This window comes from Vanacampus margaritifer, chromosome 7 (assembly GCF_051991255.1).
Source record: "Vanacampus margaritifer isolate UIUO_Vmar chromosome 7, RoL_Vmar_1.0, whole genome shotgun sequence".
NCBI classification, from domain to species: domain Eukaryota; kingdom Metazoa; phylum Chordata; class Actinopteri; order Syngnathiformes; family Syngnathidae; genus Vanacampus; species Vanacampus margaritifer.
In genome coordinates, this window is record NC_135438.1 from 17,814,872 (window position 1) to 17,832,169 (window position 17,298).

General features: G+C 37.6%; 1 protein-coding gene across 5 annotated transcripts; it reads left to right on the plus strand.

Annotated features, from left to right (window-relative positions):
• The first annotated feature begins 144 nt into the window (after positions 1-144).
• On the plus strand, positions 145-16,824 carry LOC144054790 (choline transporter-like protein 2). Of its 5 annotated transcripts, XM_077570079.1 has the most exons (23): positions 3,574-3,690; positions 3,778-3,864; positions 4,241-4,295; positions 4,378-4,451; positions 5,548-5,632; positions 5,712-5,796; positions 5,862-5,975; positions 8,204-8,258; positions 8,334-8,460; positions 8,581-8,664; positions 8,791-8,903; positions 8,973-9,104; positions 9,168-9,267; positions 10,497-10,589; positions 10,680-10,764; positions 10,834-11,096; positions 11,164-11,258; positions 11,895-11,998; positions 12,090-12,163; positions 13,201-13,271; positions 13,358-13,446; positions 15,579-15,663; positions 15,840-16,824. In XM_077570079.1, the coding sequence occupies exons 1-23, from the start codon at positions 3,657-3,659 to the stop codon at positions 16,187-16,189; spliced, it is 2,454 nt and encodes an 817-aa protein (XP_077426205.1). In that variant the 5' UTR covers positions 3,574-3,656; the 3' UTR covers positions 16,190-16,824. The 5 variants fall into 5 exon arrangements, with proteins under 5 accessions (XP_077426206.1, XP_077426208.1, XP_077426205.1 ...); XM_077570080.1 differs by lacking the exons at positions 3,574-3,690; positions 3,778-3,864 and adding an exon at positions 145-310; XM_077570082.1 differs by lacking the exons at positions 3,574-3,690; positions 3,778-3,864 and adding an exon at positions 2,861-3,100.
• The last annotated feature ends 474 nt before the right edge of the window (positions 16,825-17,298 follow it).

The following is a 17,298-nucleotide window of genomic DNA, read 5'->3' on the forward strand; positions in this document are numbered from 1 at the left end:
GCCCTTTTGGAAATTATATTGTAAACACCACCAAGGCACTTTTTTTTTCATGCCCGCTGAGTGGCTGTCGACGCTGTCGCTCATCGCGCTACTCAATCCTATTGGCCTCGTCTCCTCTCAGTAGGCGTGGACGAGAAGTGTGCGTTTGCTTTGGGATGGTTCATTTATGATTCGCTCCATCACTAATCTGAAACCGAATCGGTCCACAGATTTTTTTTCCCCCCCTCGGCATTTCCATGGTAACTGTCCTGTGTGAGTTGTGATCGGGACAATATGGAACCGGAGGTAACAAAGTCGGAACGTAAATACGGTAAGGGCGTGTTTTCCCCTGTTAGTCTCGGCTTTCTCTTTATAACAGAAAATATTGAAACAATGACTGCACTGGATGTTTGGGTGTGGACCACATGGCACCTGCAGAGCTGGGGGCATCGTTATCCTCCACGACCTGCTAGTCATCTTTCCCTTTGTGTTTAAACAGTACGAAAAATGTCATACATTCAACTGAACTGTGAGTGAGGCATTCGTGGATGTATTTGTGCTGTTTTTGCTGCACATAGCTTCACGTAAATCAAGATGACACGCCCCTGCTTGCAGCCATGGTAACAAATTATATCCACCTCTTTTACACACGTTAAATTACATCCTTTGCAATACTGAATCAAACAATTACACGTCTGATGGGTTCACAAGTAGCTCTATCACGTAAACGAGGAAGAAAGAGAGAGAGAGAGACAAAAAATCGGTATTATTGCAGCACCACAAAGCAGCCTGGCGTGTTCCTGGCTCTGTCTTCTGGTTGCTGTGGCCGCCTTCACGCTTATGGGATGGTCCAAAGAAGACCGTGGTCTTTTTGTTTGTTTGTTTGTTTGTTTGTTTACAACGTGTGATGTTCTTGTTCTCATCCACTAAGTAGTCACACCGGCAATGCAAAGGCAAATAAGCTTTATTCATAGCACATTTCATACACAATGCGCCTCAAACAATGAAATGTACAACAATTTTAAATATTTTGCAAAAAAGAAAGAAAGAAGTTAAAAACATTTAAAAGCAACAAATATATATATATTTAAATGCTTTAAAAGACCTAAATCAAACGACATCACTACACATGTCAAGACTGGACGCAGATTGAACTGTTTACATGACGATTGTTCAGACTGGCAAAAGGCAGGGGTGCCGCTAGGTTTTATGGACAGGGGCGGATGGCCCCCAGGGGATGCATTAGGATGTAGGCGAGTGCAGCATGCGATTAAAAAAAAAAAACTGGAAGGTAAGGCTGGGTGATATGGCCAAAACATATATATATATATTCAGTCTTTCTGGACAACTAATCAAAGCAATAAACTCAACAAACATTTATTAAAGGTTTCATTGATTCAAAAATAATTCCTGTGCAAAATGTTGAGACAACATTAACGTAAATTTAACATTCTTAGCTTGTGCTTAGATGCCACAATTAAGTAGTCTTGTAAACGACCCATCCAGCATTCTGCCATTTGTAAAAAATTACTACTCACAATAACGTTTGGATATAACAAAACTTAAAGTTGCTCTCTGTAACAATTTGCCCAACAATATCTATTTATTTGCCCATTTGTGACTGGAACATGTTCTAATTAGTAGATTAACACCTTAGCTTCACAGTGGGTACTCCTGCAAACCTCTCGCCAATAGTTATCAGACTGGATTCGGGTTCGAATTTCCTGTCCTTTTTCTGCGGATGTGACGTCATATGCATATTGTGTACGTGAAGAAGGGGGTGTGTAGTTGCATTTTTTGGCCACAGATGGCAGTAGCGATTCTAAATAAAATTTTCTGGGTTCATATTACTAAGAAAACAACTTAAGAACAACCCCCAGAAGAAAACGAGTGTATTTATTTGTATGCACTTTGATTTTATGATTTAGCTCATTTTCAACGATTTGATTTTTAACTCATTCACTGCCATAAATTAATTTAAAAAAAAAAGATTATTAAAAATTTGGGGCTTCAGGCGGTAAATTTTTTAAATCGTAATTAATCGCATGACTTCACTAGTTAACTCACAATTTATATCTGTTCTAAATGTACAATAAAAAAAATCTAGGTTTTCATACTCTTGTTAATGAAAGTGAAAAAAAATGTTAAACTAATAGAAATAGTTAAAATGATTTTTTTTTTTTATAGCCGTCAATGGCAGCGAATTAATAAAAAATTTAAAAAAAGATTATTAAAAATTTTGGGCTAAATTTTTTAATCGAAAATAATCGCATGACTTCACTAGTTAACTCACGATTAATCACAAATTTTATATCTGTTCTAAATGTACAATAAGTTTTTTATATCGTTTTTTTTTTTACTCTTGTTAACAAAAGTGGGGGCATGTAAAACTAATAGAAATAGTTAAAATGATTTTTTGACGTTTATAGCCGTCAATGGCAGTGAATGAGTTAAAATAACAAATTCATTTAATTAATTCAGTTTGTTGCCCAGTCCTACTGGAATGAAAACGGAAATTTCGTACACAAACAACATTGCCCGTTAATCAACTCTCAACCAACAGTTCCGTGGGGGGAAAATGCCCCAAAACACTACAGTAAAATACTGCATTGCTTTGACTTTTAGATGAAGTGGACTCCATCGTCACGATTATGGGTTGACTTGTTTCTAATTTATAAGATGATGTTTATCATCAATAAGTGTCACCAGAGACCTATATTTGAGGGCAAATGTTATCATGATTAAGTATATGGCCTTGAAATAATCGCATGTCTTTGAGACCTCTCTGCTTTGTGACCAGTCACGCATCACGTGACCTAATAAAGCTCTTTATTTACCTTATGGGACAAGTTAGACCTATCCTTGCTATGGCATTGCTGGTCACTGCTTTGTGACCAGTCACGCATCACGTGACCTAATAAAGCTCTTTATTTACCTTATGGGACAAGTTAGACCTATCCTTGCTATGGCATTCGGGTTTAAGTGACAGTGAGGTCTCAGATATGAGACTTCTCACAGCCATTACAAAGAAATAGCTGCCAGGACGCGAGGAGAATCAAGTGAGACAGCGTCATCAAATGAGTGAGAACTGACGAGACAATGTTGCCTGTCAGAAAACAAGGTAGTTGTGCGTTTTTGTTTCTTTTGTTAATGAGGATTTAAGGCAGGGGTGTCAGAAGTGTGTTTTTTTTTTTTTTTGCGGGACACTTTGTGGTTGCGGCTTCTGTTATGATGGTGAAACCAAATGTTGAATCATCCTGTTGCATTATTAAAATGCACAACAAATTGATTACTAGTTTTGAAATTAAGAAGTCAATATTTTGTTAAATTATTGTTAAAGTTACCTTAAAAAGGGTAACAAATAGGCACATCTTGCAAAACATCAAGGTTCAAAATTTTGATTGATGAAATAAAAAATTGAAGTTAACATTTTGGTACAGATTTTAGCTATCCAGCCTGTTATCCATGTTTTCTTCCTGCAGCACAGCTGAATCTAATGATCAGCTAATCGGCAAGCTTTGCAGAAGCCTGATAACGATCCTGATCGTGAATCAGGTGTGTTTGTGGAAAGAAACATGGAAAACAGGCTGGATAGGGGCTCCCGAGGACCGAACTTGAGCACCCCGGATTCAGAACATTGATTTGCTGCTTTTCTGTGCTTTGGTGAAGATGATATCATGGCGCCTGTCTGGCGCACTGCACAGTGCACAGGTACTCTAAAGGGAGCCATTTTGTTTGTTGCTAGGCACAGCAGAAAATTATGTTTTTGTGATGATGCTTATGGACTATATGCCACAGAGGAGACGAGACTTCCGACTTCCGGGTTTTCACCCATCAACTTTGTTTCCGTTTCCGGTTTTCGACGTGTGGGCCATTTTTTTTCAGGTTGGGTTCTTGTGTTTAAAAAAAATAATAACAGAACATGAATTGAGATTTTATTGCAATTACAGTATATTTAAGACCATGGCATTTGATGTATGTTGACAATTTTGTGTTTGTTGGCATGGGCCTATGAAGAATTCACACTTGACCAAACAATTTTGTATTAATATGCCATTATCTGCAACTCATACATATGACTGACTGCAGGTGTGTAAATGTATTGTTGTGCACTTTAATAATCTATGTAGTAGATTCAATACTACTGTTTGGCCAAATAAGAGTAAAATTATCAGTAGTTGTACATTTTGGAAAATTTAAATCAACAATCCAAATTTCCAGTGTAAACATGATTAGTGATGATGATCATGTTTTCTTTCAGTTTCAGGGGCGGTCCGGAGGTTTGACCCGAACTTCAAGGGGCCCCTACGCGACAGGTATAAAGCTAACTTTCAATCAGCGGTTCCAAAGTTTCGGCGCAAAATAACTGATTATTGACCAAGATCTTTTTGTTCTCAGAGGATGCACGGATATTGTCTGCTGCTTTCTCTTCATCGTTGCCTTGCTGGGCTACTTTGCTGTGGGAATTCTTGGTAAGACTGACTAGCCATAATGCACTAAGTATATGATTTGGATGAACACTAGTATTGCCATTCTTTTCTTTCTCTTCTGTTGTCATGCTTTGTTTGTTTTCAGATTTCATATTCACAATCCATATTCTAAATACAAAACATGCAATTAGTCATACAACGAAATCCATTACAAGTACCTAGATCTGACGTTTAGCTTCACTCGAGCCAGCTGCTACCAACTGCTGGTACACCACGGCGTACGTTGCTAGTGGTAAACAGGAAGTGATCTAATCGTGCTCTAGAAGTTAAACGTAAATGTTACCCTTTTTATTAACCCTGAAGAACCCACGGGGTCAAATTTGGCCCCTATAAATTCTGCTACTCAAATAACAGACCTTTTTTTTCTTTTTTTTTTTACAAATTTAACTTCAAAAGTCAGAGTGCCACTTCTGACCCCTTCATGGGGCCATCTAGTGGATGAATATTGCACTTACATGAGCCAGAGTGGTGGTGACAAGATGGCTGGCAACATGCTGTTTTGTTGAGCTGGGAATCAATCCAAACAAAACCATCTTCTCAGCAAACCATCAGTTGGTAAAATAGTTTTTTTTTTTGTTAATCTATTTCATATCATGTTGCAGAATGCCTAGGAGTATGTTTTATATATATATTTTGATAAATTAGCAACTCTGAGCTAGTTAAAAAAAAAAGGGCTAAAATTGAAAAAACATATATTTTGGTGTTCAGTGAACTTATAGCAGTCTTTTAATGTATAATTCATAATTTTCCAAAGAAGAAAAGGGTTCTTAGATTCTCCAGGGTTAAACTTGCAATCTAATTATTATTAATAATATAATCCTACAAATTAGACAAATCGGAAAATAAAAACAATGCACGTAATAATGTTGCGCACATATTAGCCTTTCAATTAGAATTAGTGAACCAACAACTTCTCCTACTGGCGAAACACAAAGTTACAGGCAGACTTCAACTCTTACAGGCTGTATCAAAGATAATCCAGTTAATTATTTTTGATTAACTCTTGAGCAAACTTTTGTTTTATATGTTCTGTTCTTTTCTTTTTGTTTTGAATTATTCTACTTGTCTTTCCGTAAAGCCTGGACCCAGGGTGACCCCCGGAAAATCATCTATCCCACTGACAGTAAAGGCAACTTCTGTGGGCAAAAAGGAACACTCCAAGAGTGAGTTATCAGGCATTAATAGCGTAATGTAATGGTGCCGTCAGTAATAACATGTTGCTATCCTCCGCATATGACATAGGGACAAGCCTCTTCTGTTTTACTTCAATATCCTGATGTGTGCCAGTCCCGCGGTGATGGTTGAGCTCCAGTGTCCCACCACACAGGTTAGCTACGAGACAATTAACATGTTTTAAATGGTTTTCTAACAGTTGTTTGTCACCTGTTTCAGATATGTGTGAAACGCTGTCCTGACAGGCATCTCACATTGAAAGGTGCCCAGGGTAACAAAATAGACCGTGAATACTACTTAGAGTATTGCCAGGAAGAGGCACAAAGTAACCAGGTAAAGCACCCACAAATCATTGCGCAACGTAATAATCTTGTACAAACCCCAAAACAAAAAAAGTTGCGACACTATACAAATTGTGAATAAAAACTGAATGCAATTATGTGGAAGTGCCAAATTTCAATATTTTGTTTAGAATAGAACGTAGATGACAGGTCAAAAGTTTAAACTGAGAAAATGTATCATTTTAAGGGAAAAATATGTTGATTGTAAATTTCATGGTGCCAACAAATCTCAAAAAAGTTGGGACAGGTAGCAAGCAATAAGAGGCTGGAAAAGTCAATTGCACATTAAAAAAAAAACAGCTGAAAGACCAGTTACCACTAATGAGGTCCATTGGCAACTTTATTGGAGTATAAAAAGAGCTTCTCGGAGTGGCAGTGTCTCTCAGAAGCGAAGATGGGGAGAGAATCACCAATTCCTCCAATGTTGCGCAGAAAGATAGTGGAGAAATATCAGAAAGGTGTTTACCAGCAAAAAATTGCAAAAAGGTTGAAGTAATCATCTACAGTGCATAACATCACCCAAAGATTCAGAGAATCTGGAACAATCTCTGTGTGTTAGGGTCAAGGCCGAAAAATCCTACTGGATGGCCATCATATTCGGGCCCTTAAACGGCACTGCACCGCAAACAGCAATGCTTACTGTAAGGGAAATCACAGAAAGGGCTCGGCAATACTTCCAGAAAACATTGTGGGTGAACACAATCCACCGTGCCAGCCGCCGTTGCCAGATGATGAAACTCCACAGTACAAAGAAGAAGCCATTTCTAAAGCAGACCAAGGAGCGCAAGCGTTTCTCTGGGCCAGGGGTTATTTCAAATGGAGTGTGGCAAAGCGGAAACCTGTTTTGTGGTCAGACCAATCACGATTCGAAGTTCTTTGTGGAAAAAAACCCCAAAAGAACGACAAACCAGTAAATGTAGGATAATAGTTTGCATCCACTTCAGTTGGATACGTTTAAATATTGTAATTAGCTTTGCTTGGCGCCCAAATTGTAGGGAAAAATGCTGAACGGAAATCATGCACTGCAGACGTAATAAGTAGGTCTGGGTATCGATTGTAACTTCTTTAATAGATTCAATTTCGATTCACAAGAGTTTAGTTTTGATTCAATTTAGATTTTTTTTTTCTGATTCACTTCAATTCAATCCAATAGTCATTAATTATGGAACATCAATTATTCTTAAATATCAAGGACATGATAAAAAACGCACCAAGAATAAATTCCATATTAAATTTTGCGGAGGCAGTAACTGGTTAAATTATTTAGTTCAATAATAAAAGTAACACGTGTCACTTAAGTGTTACACAAACATTGACATCAGCAAGGATCAGATGGACATATTTTCATAATTCTAATTCATTAATTATAAAGTCAGGTCATAAGTCATTTTTTTTGGTATATATATAAATGTCAGAAAATAATTTTAAATTCACGTGAACAGTAAATTTGAGGAAAAAGTAAGATAAAATAAAATTGGCCTTTAAAATTCTATTTTCTCACTCAGAAATAAACACTACATAAACACTGGATGCATACACATGAAATCCTTCTCAATCAACACCTTCTGTTAATGTGTGTTGGTGAGTTTGCCGTCATCCAACACCCCTCGGCCTGTATTTTGCCATTTTGTTGTGTTTTGCCATAAGAGGAACATTTCTGGGCGGAAAGTCAATGTTTACCTCTCCAGCCAATCACAGAGCCGGGGGCGTGTCGCTGAAGGCAGGCGCCATGTTGACGAGTGCGGTCAGAGGCAGGGGTGGGAACGTTGAGCTAGTATGGGTTGAGCCATGGGAGGAGTCTGTTTTGAATTGTTTATAAACAAACGGTCAAAAATTAAGACCCCACCTTTAAAATAACCGATTCATGGTCTTAGAATGAATGTATAAATATCCGTCTCGAAAAGGAAAATCAATTCAATTCTGATTATTCGCTTTTTTAAAACCCAGCCCTAATAAGTAAAAAAAAAAAATACTTCCATTTACAAACATATTGGTATCATGTTGGCCAAATACTAAAAAAAAAAAAAGATTTAAAAAGATTTTTAAAAAAATCTTTACACACAAGCTAATACAGCGTGGCATTTAGCCTGAAAGTATACTTGCAAAAACATTCAAAAACACTTACCAGTCAAAAATGTTCAATGATACTGTGTCCTAAATACCATGTCAAATTTAACTCCAGGTTTGTTTTTGTTTTTTTTGTTTTTTTTGAATATTTAGAGTGTCGCAGAGAAGATACGCTTCTGCCCTTCCATGATCATGCCCAGCAAAGTCTGTGAGTGACGAGCACGTTTCATGCATCAACTAGCGATGCCACATTCCAATTGTGTTCTTCTGCCGCTTTGTGTAGTCACACGGCGCTGCCTTCCATCCCTGGCAACATTAAAGGATGGCAGCGTGGTGGTTGGCAATGACAGCGTTATTCAAACCGGCGGCCCAGAAGGCATTCCCGCCGCACAAGTGCTCAATGCGACCAAGTGAGTCCTTTTCACACAGTCACCTCAGTCACCTTGTATTATGTGAACCACATCATTGTGCTAAGTCTACATTTTGTAACCAGGTTTAACATGTGTATTTGAATGTTGTTTTTGTTACAGGAAGTCCAACATACTTTTTGAAGCTCGCCAGTTGGCCATGAAAATCTTTGAGGATTACACTCAATCCTGGCACTTTATAATAATGTAAGAAGTTGAACATGATTCAATGATTCAAAATGCAGCCGTCTATGGACAAAAGAAAAATCTCGATGGCTATATTTTTCAATGCAAATGTTTTTACTGTGACCCTCAAATTTGTGCCATTTTTAGAGGTCTGACGATAGCGATGGTTAGCAGCTGGTTCTTCATAGTCATGCTGCGCTTACTGGCAGGCATCATGGTCTGGATCATGATTGTTCTCGTCAATGCAGTCACAATCTACGGTAAATCTCCTTTTTGACTCTTGTGACATCGGGTACATGAAAAGGACTCAACCTTGGGTGTGTTCTTAGGTATTGTACATTGTTACCTGAAGTATCAAAGTTTGGCTGTGGAACCTGGCGCTGATCTGACCGTCCGTGATCTGGGAATACAGACCGACCTCTCCATCTACCTTGAGATCAGACAAACATGGCTTGCATTCAGTACGCTACAAAATGCTCCCCAATAGTGTGTTGTGTCCGTTTCAATTCCTTCCGCTTTTGCAGCAATCACCCTCGCTGTTGTGGAATTCCTCATCATTGTGACGCTCATCTTCCTTAGGAAGAGGATTATGATCGCCATCGCCCTCATCAAAGAGTCCAGCAGGTCAGACTCCTTCCAGACATATAACGTGTCAAAGTGAAGCAGTCACACTTTGGCGCCTACAACGTTTATGCTCAGTTTTGACTGTTAGAGAGGAATTAGATTATTATTGTAATTGTGGTTCTATAGGTTGAGAGCTGTTTCTAACAAATGTATGTCTCTTGTGTTCCTTAATAGTTTTCCTTCTTCTCTTAATTCCTCTCACTTTTTAATTTTTCTTCCTCCCACTTCCAAATTGTTTTCATCCTACTTCTTTTCAGGCCAGGTTTTAATTAAGTACTCATTGGTAAATTATAGGGGTGTCAGGCGATGACAATTTTTAATTGTAATTAATTGCATGACTTCAATAGTTAACTCATGATTAGCTCATTCACTACCATTGACGGCTATAGATGTCAAAAATTCATTTGAACTATTTCTATTAGTTTAACTTTTTTTTTTCACTTTTGTTAACAAGAGTATGAAAACCTAGGGAGAAAAAATAATTGTACATTTTGAACAGATTTAAATTTTGTGATTAATTGGGAGTTAACTAGTGAATAATAAAAAAAATTAATTACATTTTTAATTTAATTAAAAAGAAAAGATTATTCAAAATTAGGGGCGTAAGGCGATTACATTTTTTAATTGTAATTAACCGCGTGGCTTCACTAGTTAACTCACAATCACAAAATTTAAATCAGATCAAAATGTACAATATTTTTTCCCCCTAGATTTTCATACACTTGTTAACAAAAGTGAAAAAAAAAGTTAAACTAATAGAAATATTTCAAATAAATTTTTGACGTCTATAGCCGTCAATGGCAGTGAATGAGTTAATGGCAAATTTTATATCTGTTCTAAATGTACATACTCAATTTCAATGTCAGTGTTAAAGTGCAATCTGCCCCATGGCCAAGCTAAGCTAATGCATGTTTTTTTTTCTTCTAACCAGAATAATATAATTATTGTAACTATGTTATTATTTGTGGAATTAGGTTGGGATCAAGCACTGCCACTGAGTGTTGCTGAACAATATATTGCAATGTTAGCAACTGTTAGCATGTTAAATATCTGCCACGACACTTTTCTCTACACAGATGGCTAACTTGCTATATGTTAGCATTTTTTTCTACTCAGATGGCTAACTTGCTATATGTTAGCATACCAACTGCTACTTTACCACAGGTTGCTTTATTGTTATATATAAGAAAAGCAATGATTATCATTATTGAGAAAAAAAATGTTTTCAGGGCTATTGGATATGTGACATCATCATTATTCTACCCATTGCTGACTTCTCTCCTCGTGGCAGTGGTGATAGCTTACTGGGCGGTCACTGCGGTGTATCCTTTCACTTCAGATGCTAATCAGGGATCATACAGTATGAATACATATGGTTTCTTTTTTGTCACCTTAACATCTTCGCCATTCAGTTATCTTGCCACATCTAATTCCGAAGTGTACAAAGTGTCCGCCAATGAGGATTGTGAATATCGTTTCAAAACCTGCGATCCTAAGGTGATAACCAATCCTGCGCATCATCACGTCTTCATGTTTCTCCTATCAAACTGTTGAATTTTTTTGCAGACATTCAACATCTCCAATATAACGTCGGCGTGTCCTGAAGCCGAATGTAACTTTGCCTTCTATGGTGGGGAGAGCCTGTACCACAAATACCTCATCGTGTTCCAGTTTTACAACCTCTTCCTCCTCTTCTGGTGCGCCAACTTTGTGACGGCCATGGGACAGGTCACGCTAGCTGGGGCCTTTGCCTCATATTACTGGGCTTTTAAGAAACCTGATGATATGCCACCCAACCCCGTCTCGTCCTCTCTGGGACGAACCCTCAGGTTAGATTTGTGAAGTTGATGGGCTGACTCAGATTCGCATTTGTAACAACTCATTTGTGCCTGCCAGGTATCACACAGGCTCAGTGGCACTTGGTTCGCTGATCCTGTCGTTGATCCAGATCATCAGGGTTCTTCTGGAGTACCTTGATCGCAAGCTGAAAGGTAGGCTTTAAATTGAATGTTTACACGTGTATACAGCCATGTTTCCAACTTGCAAAAAACAACCCAAAGAAATAGTGGGCAAAAATAGTGATCAATTCTCACAAATATATGTATTTATACGTTTTTTTTTTAATGCTAGAGCATACAGAAGGCTTTGATGCAGCCTCTCAACTGCAGAGAACGGTTGAAGAAATGGTAGCTATTACAAAAAACGGCCTGCAGGTGGCAGCAGAGTATAAGAGATCAACCAGGGCCATATTGCAAACGAGCTGATTTACCCACAGTTCTTAACAGATTTGTGAATAGTTATGACACTTAGCTATATTCTAATTTGCTGCAAAACGGAAACAGATAAACTTTCTTCCTCTCATCTTTATTTTGGTAGGTTCCATGTTTTTATAGCAATAGAACACAATATTCTGTGGGCCTAGCAAAATCTGTCAAAATCCAGTAAAACAGCCGAGAGCGAAGGGGATTGCTTCAGTAAAAATGGCTGCGATGAATGAGCTAACAACGGGGCCCGTTGACTCATGACTATGGTCCAAGGTGTATTCCGCCTTTTCTGCCAGGATAGTAAAAAGAAAACAGACAGATGAATTACTCCTACCAAAATTTGTATTCTCCTTCATCCTCCAGGTGCTAAAAACAAGTTTACAAAATTTTTGCTGAACTGCATGAAATGTTGCTTCTGGTGTCTGGAGAAATGCATCAAGTTCCTCAACAGAAATGCTTACATAATGGTGAGTTTCCGCAAGTACAGATCACCATGGAGTGGAGAGATGTTAGTATACTAGTTATACTAATTAATGTGTGTGCCCCGTCTGTCTCAAGATTGCCATCTATGGGCATAATTTCTGTACATCAGCTCAAGACGCCTTCAATCTTCTGCTGAGGAACGTTGTCAGGTTGGAAATGATATACCTTGTTACATTTTACAAACATTTGCTCTCATTGGAGACTTCATCTAAATTTCTGCCTTGACAAGTATACACAGTAATGTTTGCACATTAGGATTTTACCTGAATATTATTCAAAGGCAATGTTTTTCTTTTGTCTTTTTATTTTAACATTCTTAAGTTTCATTCTTTATATTAATCACTGGCAATAAGATGTGTTGGAATTTGCATTTGAATTAGATGTAGGACTTTGCATGGGTAGAGTTTCCTTTTAGTATTTATGTATATTTTGCTATACCACCTGCACCACAACTTAGACCTGCTTTTAGCTAGCCTAAATTGTAATCCACTTTCAACAAATCAGCTGCGAGGGGCGTGAAACAGAAATAAACTTCCTCTGTCTGCTGCAATGCCCAGATTTTTATGCCGAGTGTTTGTGTCTACGAGGGCCCAATATGTTTTTGTGAATAAGTGTAAGTAGTAACAAACATATACAATTTGATTTCTATAACAGCCTTGCGTTGACTTTTTCCACAACAAATGATGTTGTCACTGTTATTTTAACTTACTAGTTGACAATCAAATACATGTTCTTAGTGACATTTAATAGATTTTTTTTTTAATTAGAAGTTCGATCATTCCATATTTTTATTCAAGTCATGGAATCATGTAAGTGCAACAACTACTGACATAAATTTAGAAATACACTGAAACTAACCCAGCCACTCGGACTTAATTCAACGCAGATGATGCACAAATGCGATTAGTTTATGCTTGATGCTCGCCCGTTGTTAGCTGATATTCTCCCAGAGTCTGGGATAGACAAGTTCGGTCCTAGAGAGCCTCAGTCCTGCATGTTTTCCGTGTCTCCTGCCTCCAACCCAGGTGTTTCAAATCATCAGCTCCTCATTACGTTCTGCAAGAGCCTCTCAGCTGTGTTCGAGGAGGGAGACATAAAAAAAAAACTTGCAGACCCCAGACTATAGGAGGCAGTAAATAGCGTCAGAAGCAGATGAACTTTTTCTTATGTGTCCTTTTCAAAACAGGGTGGTTGTCTTGGACAAAGTGACTGACTTCCTGTTGTTCCTTGGAAAACTGCTCATTGTTGGATTTATTGGTAAACGCGCTCTCATATCGCTTACAAAAGTATGGTATGTTAAATGTAATTCATGTGTACTTGTACTACAATTTTTTTCTGTGCAGGCGTCCTCTCCTTTTTCTTCTTTACTGGAAGAATTGATTCTCCTGAGTGCGCTGCTCCTTCTTTGAACTTCTACTGGGTGCCAATACTGGTGAGTCCAAAATGGAGCAAACATTCACAATGACGATCGACCTCTACTGAGGCTTTAACATTTTACATTTGTGAAATTATTGATTCCTTTTGTTGTATAGCCGTGACCCACTTTTATAGATTTTAGGAAGAATAAAGAACATGTTTTGTCTAAAATAGCCTGACAACACGTGTGTATTATATTGTCAAGAGGAGTTTGATGGACCGCTAAAAAGCATGTCCCTCGCCCCAGAATGATATCCACTAATTAGAACCTAGTTGCATTGGATTTGCTTAGAGGAACCAAGTAACTAATGTAGTTACGCTTCCTGTCGCTTGCATATATATAGTGTTGTTAAAGCATTAACTAATTAATTCATCACAAAAAATTATCACATCAATCGCATTATTAATTTTGGCCACAGATTATCCTTTATCGTGATAGCAGATGGTTACGTTAAAAGTAGCACAGGTTGTGTTTGAACAATTATAAAAAGCATTTAAGTAAAGCATTTAATAAATGTTTGCGTATGACATTCAGAATATTTGTTCATGTCAAGCTAGTCAGTTTTTTCCCCCCATTTTAATTTATGCAAGTAATTAACTGATTAGAAAAAGAGGAGGATGAGCGTGTGTGAAGACGTCCTCAACATTAAATGTCGAAAGAATTGACACATAACAGGTGATCTTTCATTTTTTGCAGGCAAAAAATGTTGATAAAAAAGCCTTTTTAATTAAGCGATTAATCAAAAATTTAAGATGTGATTAATCTGGTTTAAAAAATGAATCTTAGAAAACTTAGAAAAAAAGATTTTGCTGTACATTTAGAACAGATATAAAATTTGTGATTAATCGTGAGTTAACTATTGAAGTCGTGAGTTAACTATTGAAGTCATGGAATTACGATTAAAAATGTTCATCGCCTGACACCCCTTATATATATGAATACAGAAATGTTTTACTAGCTGTCTGCTACCCATTTAAAATTGACCTGTGACCCTCTTTTGGGTCCCCACCCATCAGTTGAGAATCACTGACAAATCAACCTCAAGTGAATTTAACATTTAATATTTGGTGGCTTTACCCTTACTTGCAATAACTGCATCAAGCCTGCGACTTGTTGACTTCAACATTCTGTTGCATTCTTCATTTGAAATGCTTTCCCAGTACACCAGTAGGTTTACAAATTGTTATTTTGGCTATGCCCAATGTTTGCTGCATGCATTTTACTTCCTGACGGGGGGATTGATGGGAGAAACACCCAGAACAGGAACTGAAAAAGACTGCAGTAAAGGCCTGGAAAATAATTTCAAATGAGGAATGTAACAGTCTGAAGACATCACTGGGTTGCAGGCATGACAAATGTATTGCATTTAGGGTTTTATGCCGCCAAATATTAAATGTTACTCACTTTACTTGAAAAAGGATCGTTCCAATACATTTGCTTCAAATGAAAACTCAAAACTTTAATCTTGCTCATCTTTTAACTCATTCACTGCCATTGACAGCAATAGACGTCAAAAAACAATTTGAACTATTTGTATTAGTTAAATTTTTTTCCCTATTTTTGTTAACAAGAGTATGAAAGCCTAGAATTTTTTTGTAGTACATTTAGAACAGATATAAAATTTGTTTAATCGTGAGTTAACTAGTGAAGTCATGCGATTAATTACGATTACAAATTTTAATCACCTGATGCCCCTGATTTTTAATAATCTTTTCTTTATTATTATTATTATTTTTTAATAATCTTTTCTTTTCTTTTTTTAAGAAAAGCTTATTAAAAATTAGGGGCGTCGGGCGATTACAATTTTTAATCGCATGACTGCACTAGTTAACTCACGATTAATCGCAAATTTTATATCTGTTCTAATACAATAAAAAAAATCTTGGTATTCAAACTCTTGTTAACAAAAGTGGGAAAAATGTTAAACTAATAGAAATAGTTCAACGTCTATAGCCGTCGATGGCAGTGAATGAGTTAATCTGAAATGTCTTGTATGCCACAAAATCAAAGAAGTGACCTTGCCGTTCCAATACTTTTGGAGAGGGCGGTATCGTGTTGTGCTGATGGAACTTGTTTGAATACTGTTTTAATTTTTATCTGTGGTGCAGAATTTTTGATGTCAAATTGTTTTGCCCCCCTCTAATTAGACGAATGTAATTGGATCCTACTTCATTGCCCATGGTTTCCTCAGTGTGTACTCCATGTGTGTAGACACAATCTTCCTGTGCTTCTGTGAGTACTTTTCATTGGCATGGTCTCATTTCTCCTTGTATTATGCTACTATTGTGCTACTTTCTATTTATATTTATTACTTGTCAAACTGAGCTGCTAGTTTCGTGTTTATTTGTTGCTGTCTCACCCCCTCTAATATTTTCCTTGAACCCCAATGAAACTCTGCTCACCGAAAGGCGAAGACTTGGAGAGAAATGACGGCTCACCTGGAAGGCCGTACTTCATGTCCCCCGAGCTGCACGTTCTCCTCGGCTTAGGGATGAGGTCTGAAGGCGACGGAGACGACGCCCACCAAACAAACCAAGGAGTTGTGGAGGAAGGCGACATTGAACTGAAGTTGCAGTCTGTCGGCCCGCCGTGGAGGGAGGATGGGCAGCCTCTGAAAGCTAATTATGAAGAGGCCGATGAAACGAACGACGAGCAAATAGCCTGTGAACAGGAAGCCAGAGAAGCAGACGTGAGGGTGGTGCTTAAGAAGCAGGAGAATTTGCGGGCGGAGACGCATTCAAATGAGGATGAAGAGTAGAAAAGCAGAAGAATCCAACTGAAAACATGTTGCCGCTGCAAAGGAAGAGATGCTTGGAGAATTAGTAGAATGTTGTGGCTTAAAAAACGTGCGGCAAGATTTGTGAGCTGGAGGTTTGTGCTCATAGTTTGGGGCCCGGTGTGTCGATGTAGCTTGAAAATTGTGTTGGTGCGAAAATGCTTACGCCGTGCCTGATAATTAAATATTAACGCACTACACGACCTCTACAAGCTGTGTTTCTCGATGGAAGTTTGATTTTTCACGATTTACGACACCAGCTCATGCCAAAAACTTAACTATTTATATACAGATTGTTGGCTTCAGTCTTGAAACCCTCGCGATGTACAGTATTGTACTGCCACCTACTTGCCTTGGCGAAAGTGCTGTGATGTTCTGATGCTGCATGATGTTGGCATGACCATATAAGGCAGGCTACGTTCACACTGCAGGGCGTGATGCCCAATTCAGATTTATTGTTTGATCTTTGAAATGCTCATTATAACGTTGGTGTACATTGACTTTCTAACATTTGCTGATGACATTCCTTTTATTGTATTAGGTTATTGTAATTGTTCATATCTGTTGTTGATAAAGAAAAAGGTCATGTTGAATAAAAAGAAAACATGCCATTGGAACAGAGTCCATCTATTTTCCCAGGCCATAAAATGAGAGGATTATTCATTTACATTTTAAAAATACAACACTAATCAAATAGGCTAACAAATTGTCAAAATTAATACGTAAATAACAGGTGATGAAATATATAAAATACTGTTCAGAATAAAAATACTGCAGCGGTGTATCTGCCACATTACTCAAGTTAATGTTTTGTTTTGTTTTCCCCAGATTAGACTGAGAATTTTTGGATGCTAAAAACTGATGGTTTTGAGGCTGACACAAGACAATTCATTCCATATTAACTCATTCACTGCCATTGACGGCTATAAACGTCAAAAATTCATTTGAACTATTTCTATTTTTTTCCACTTCTGTTAAGAGTAAGAAAAAAAATAGTGTACATTTAGACCAGATATAAAATTTGTGATTATTCATGAGCGAACTATTGAAGTCATGCGATTAATTACAATTGAAATTTTTTTGAATAATTA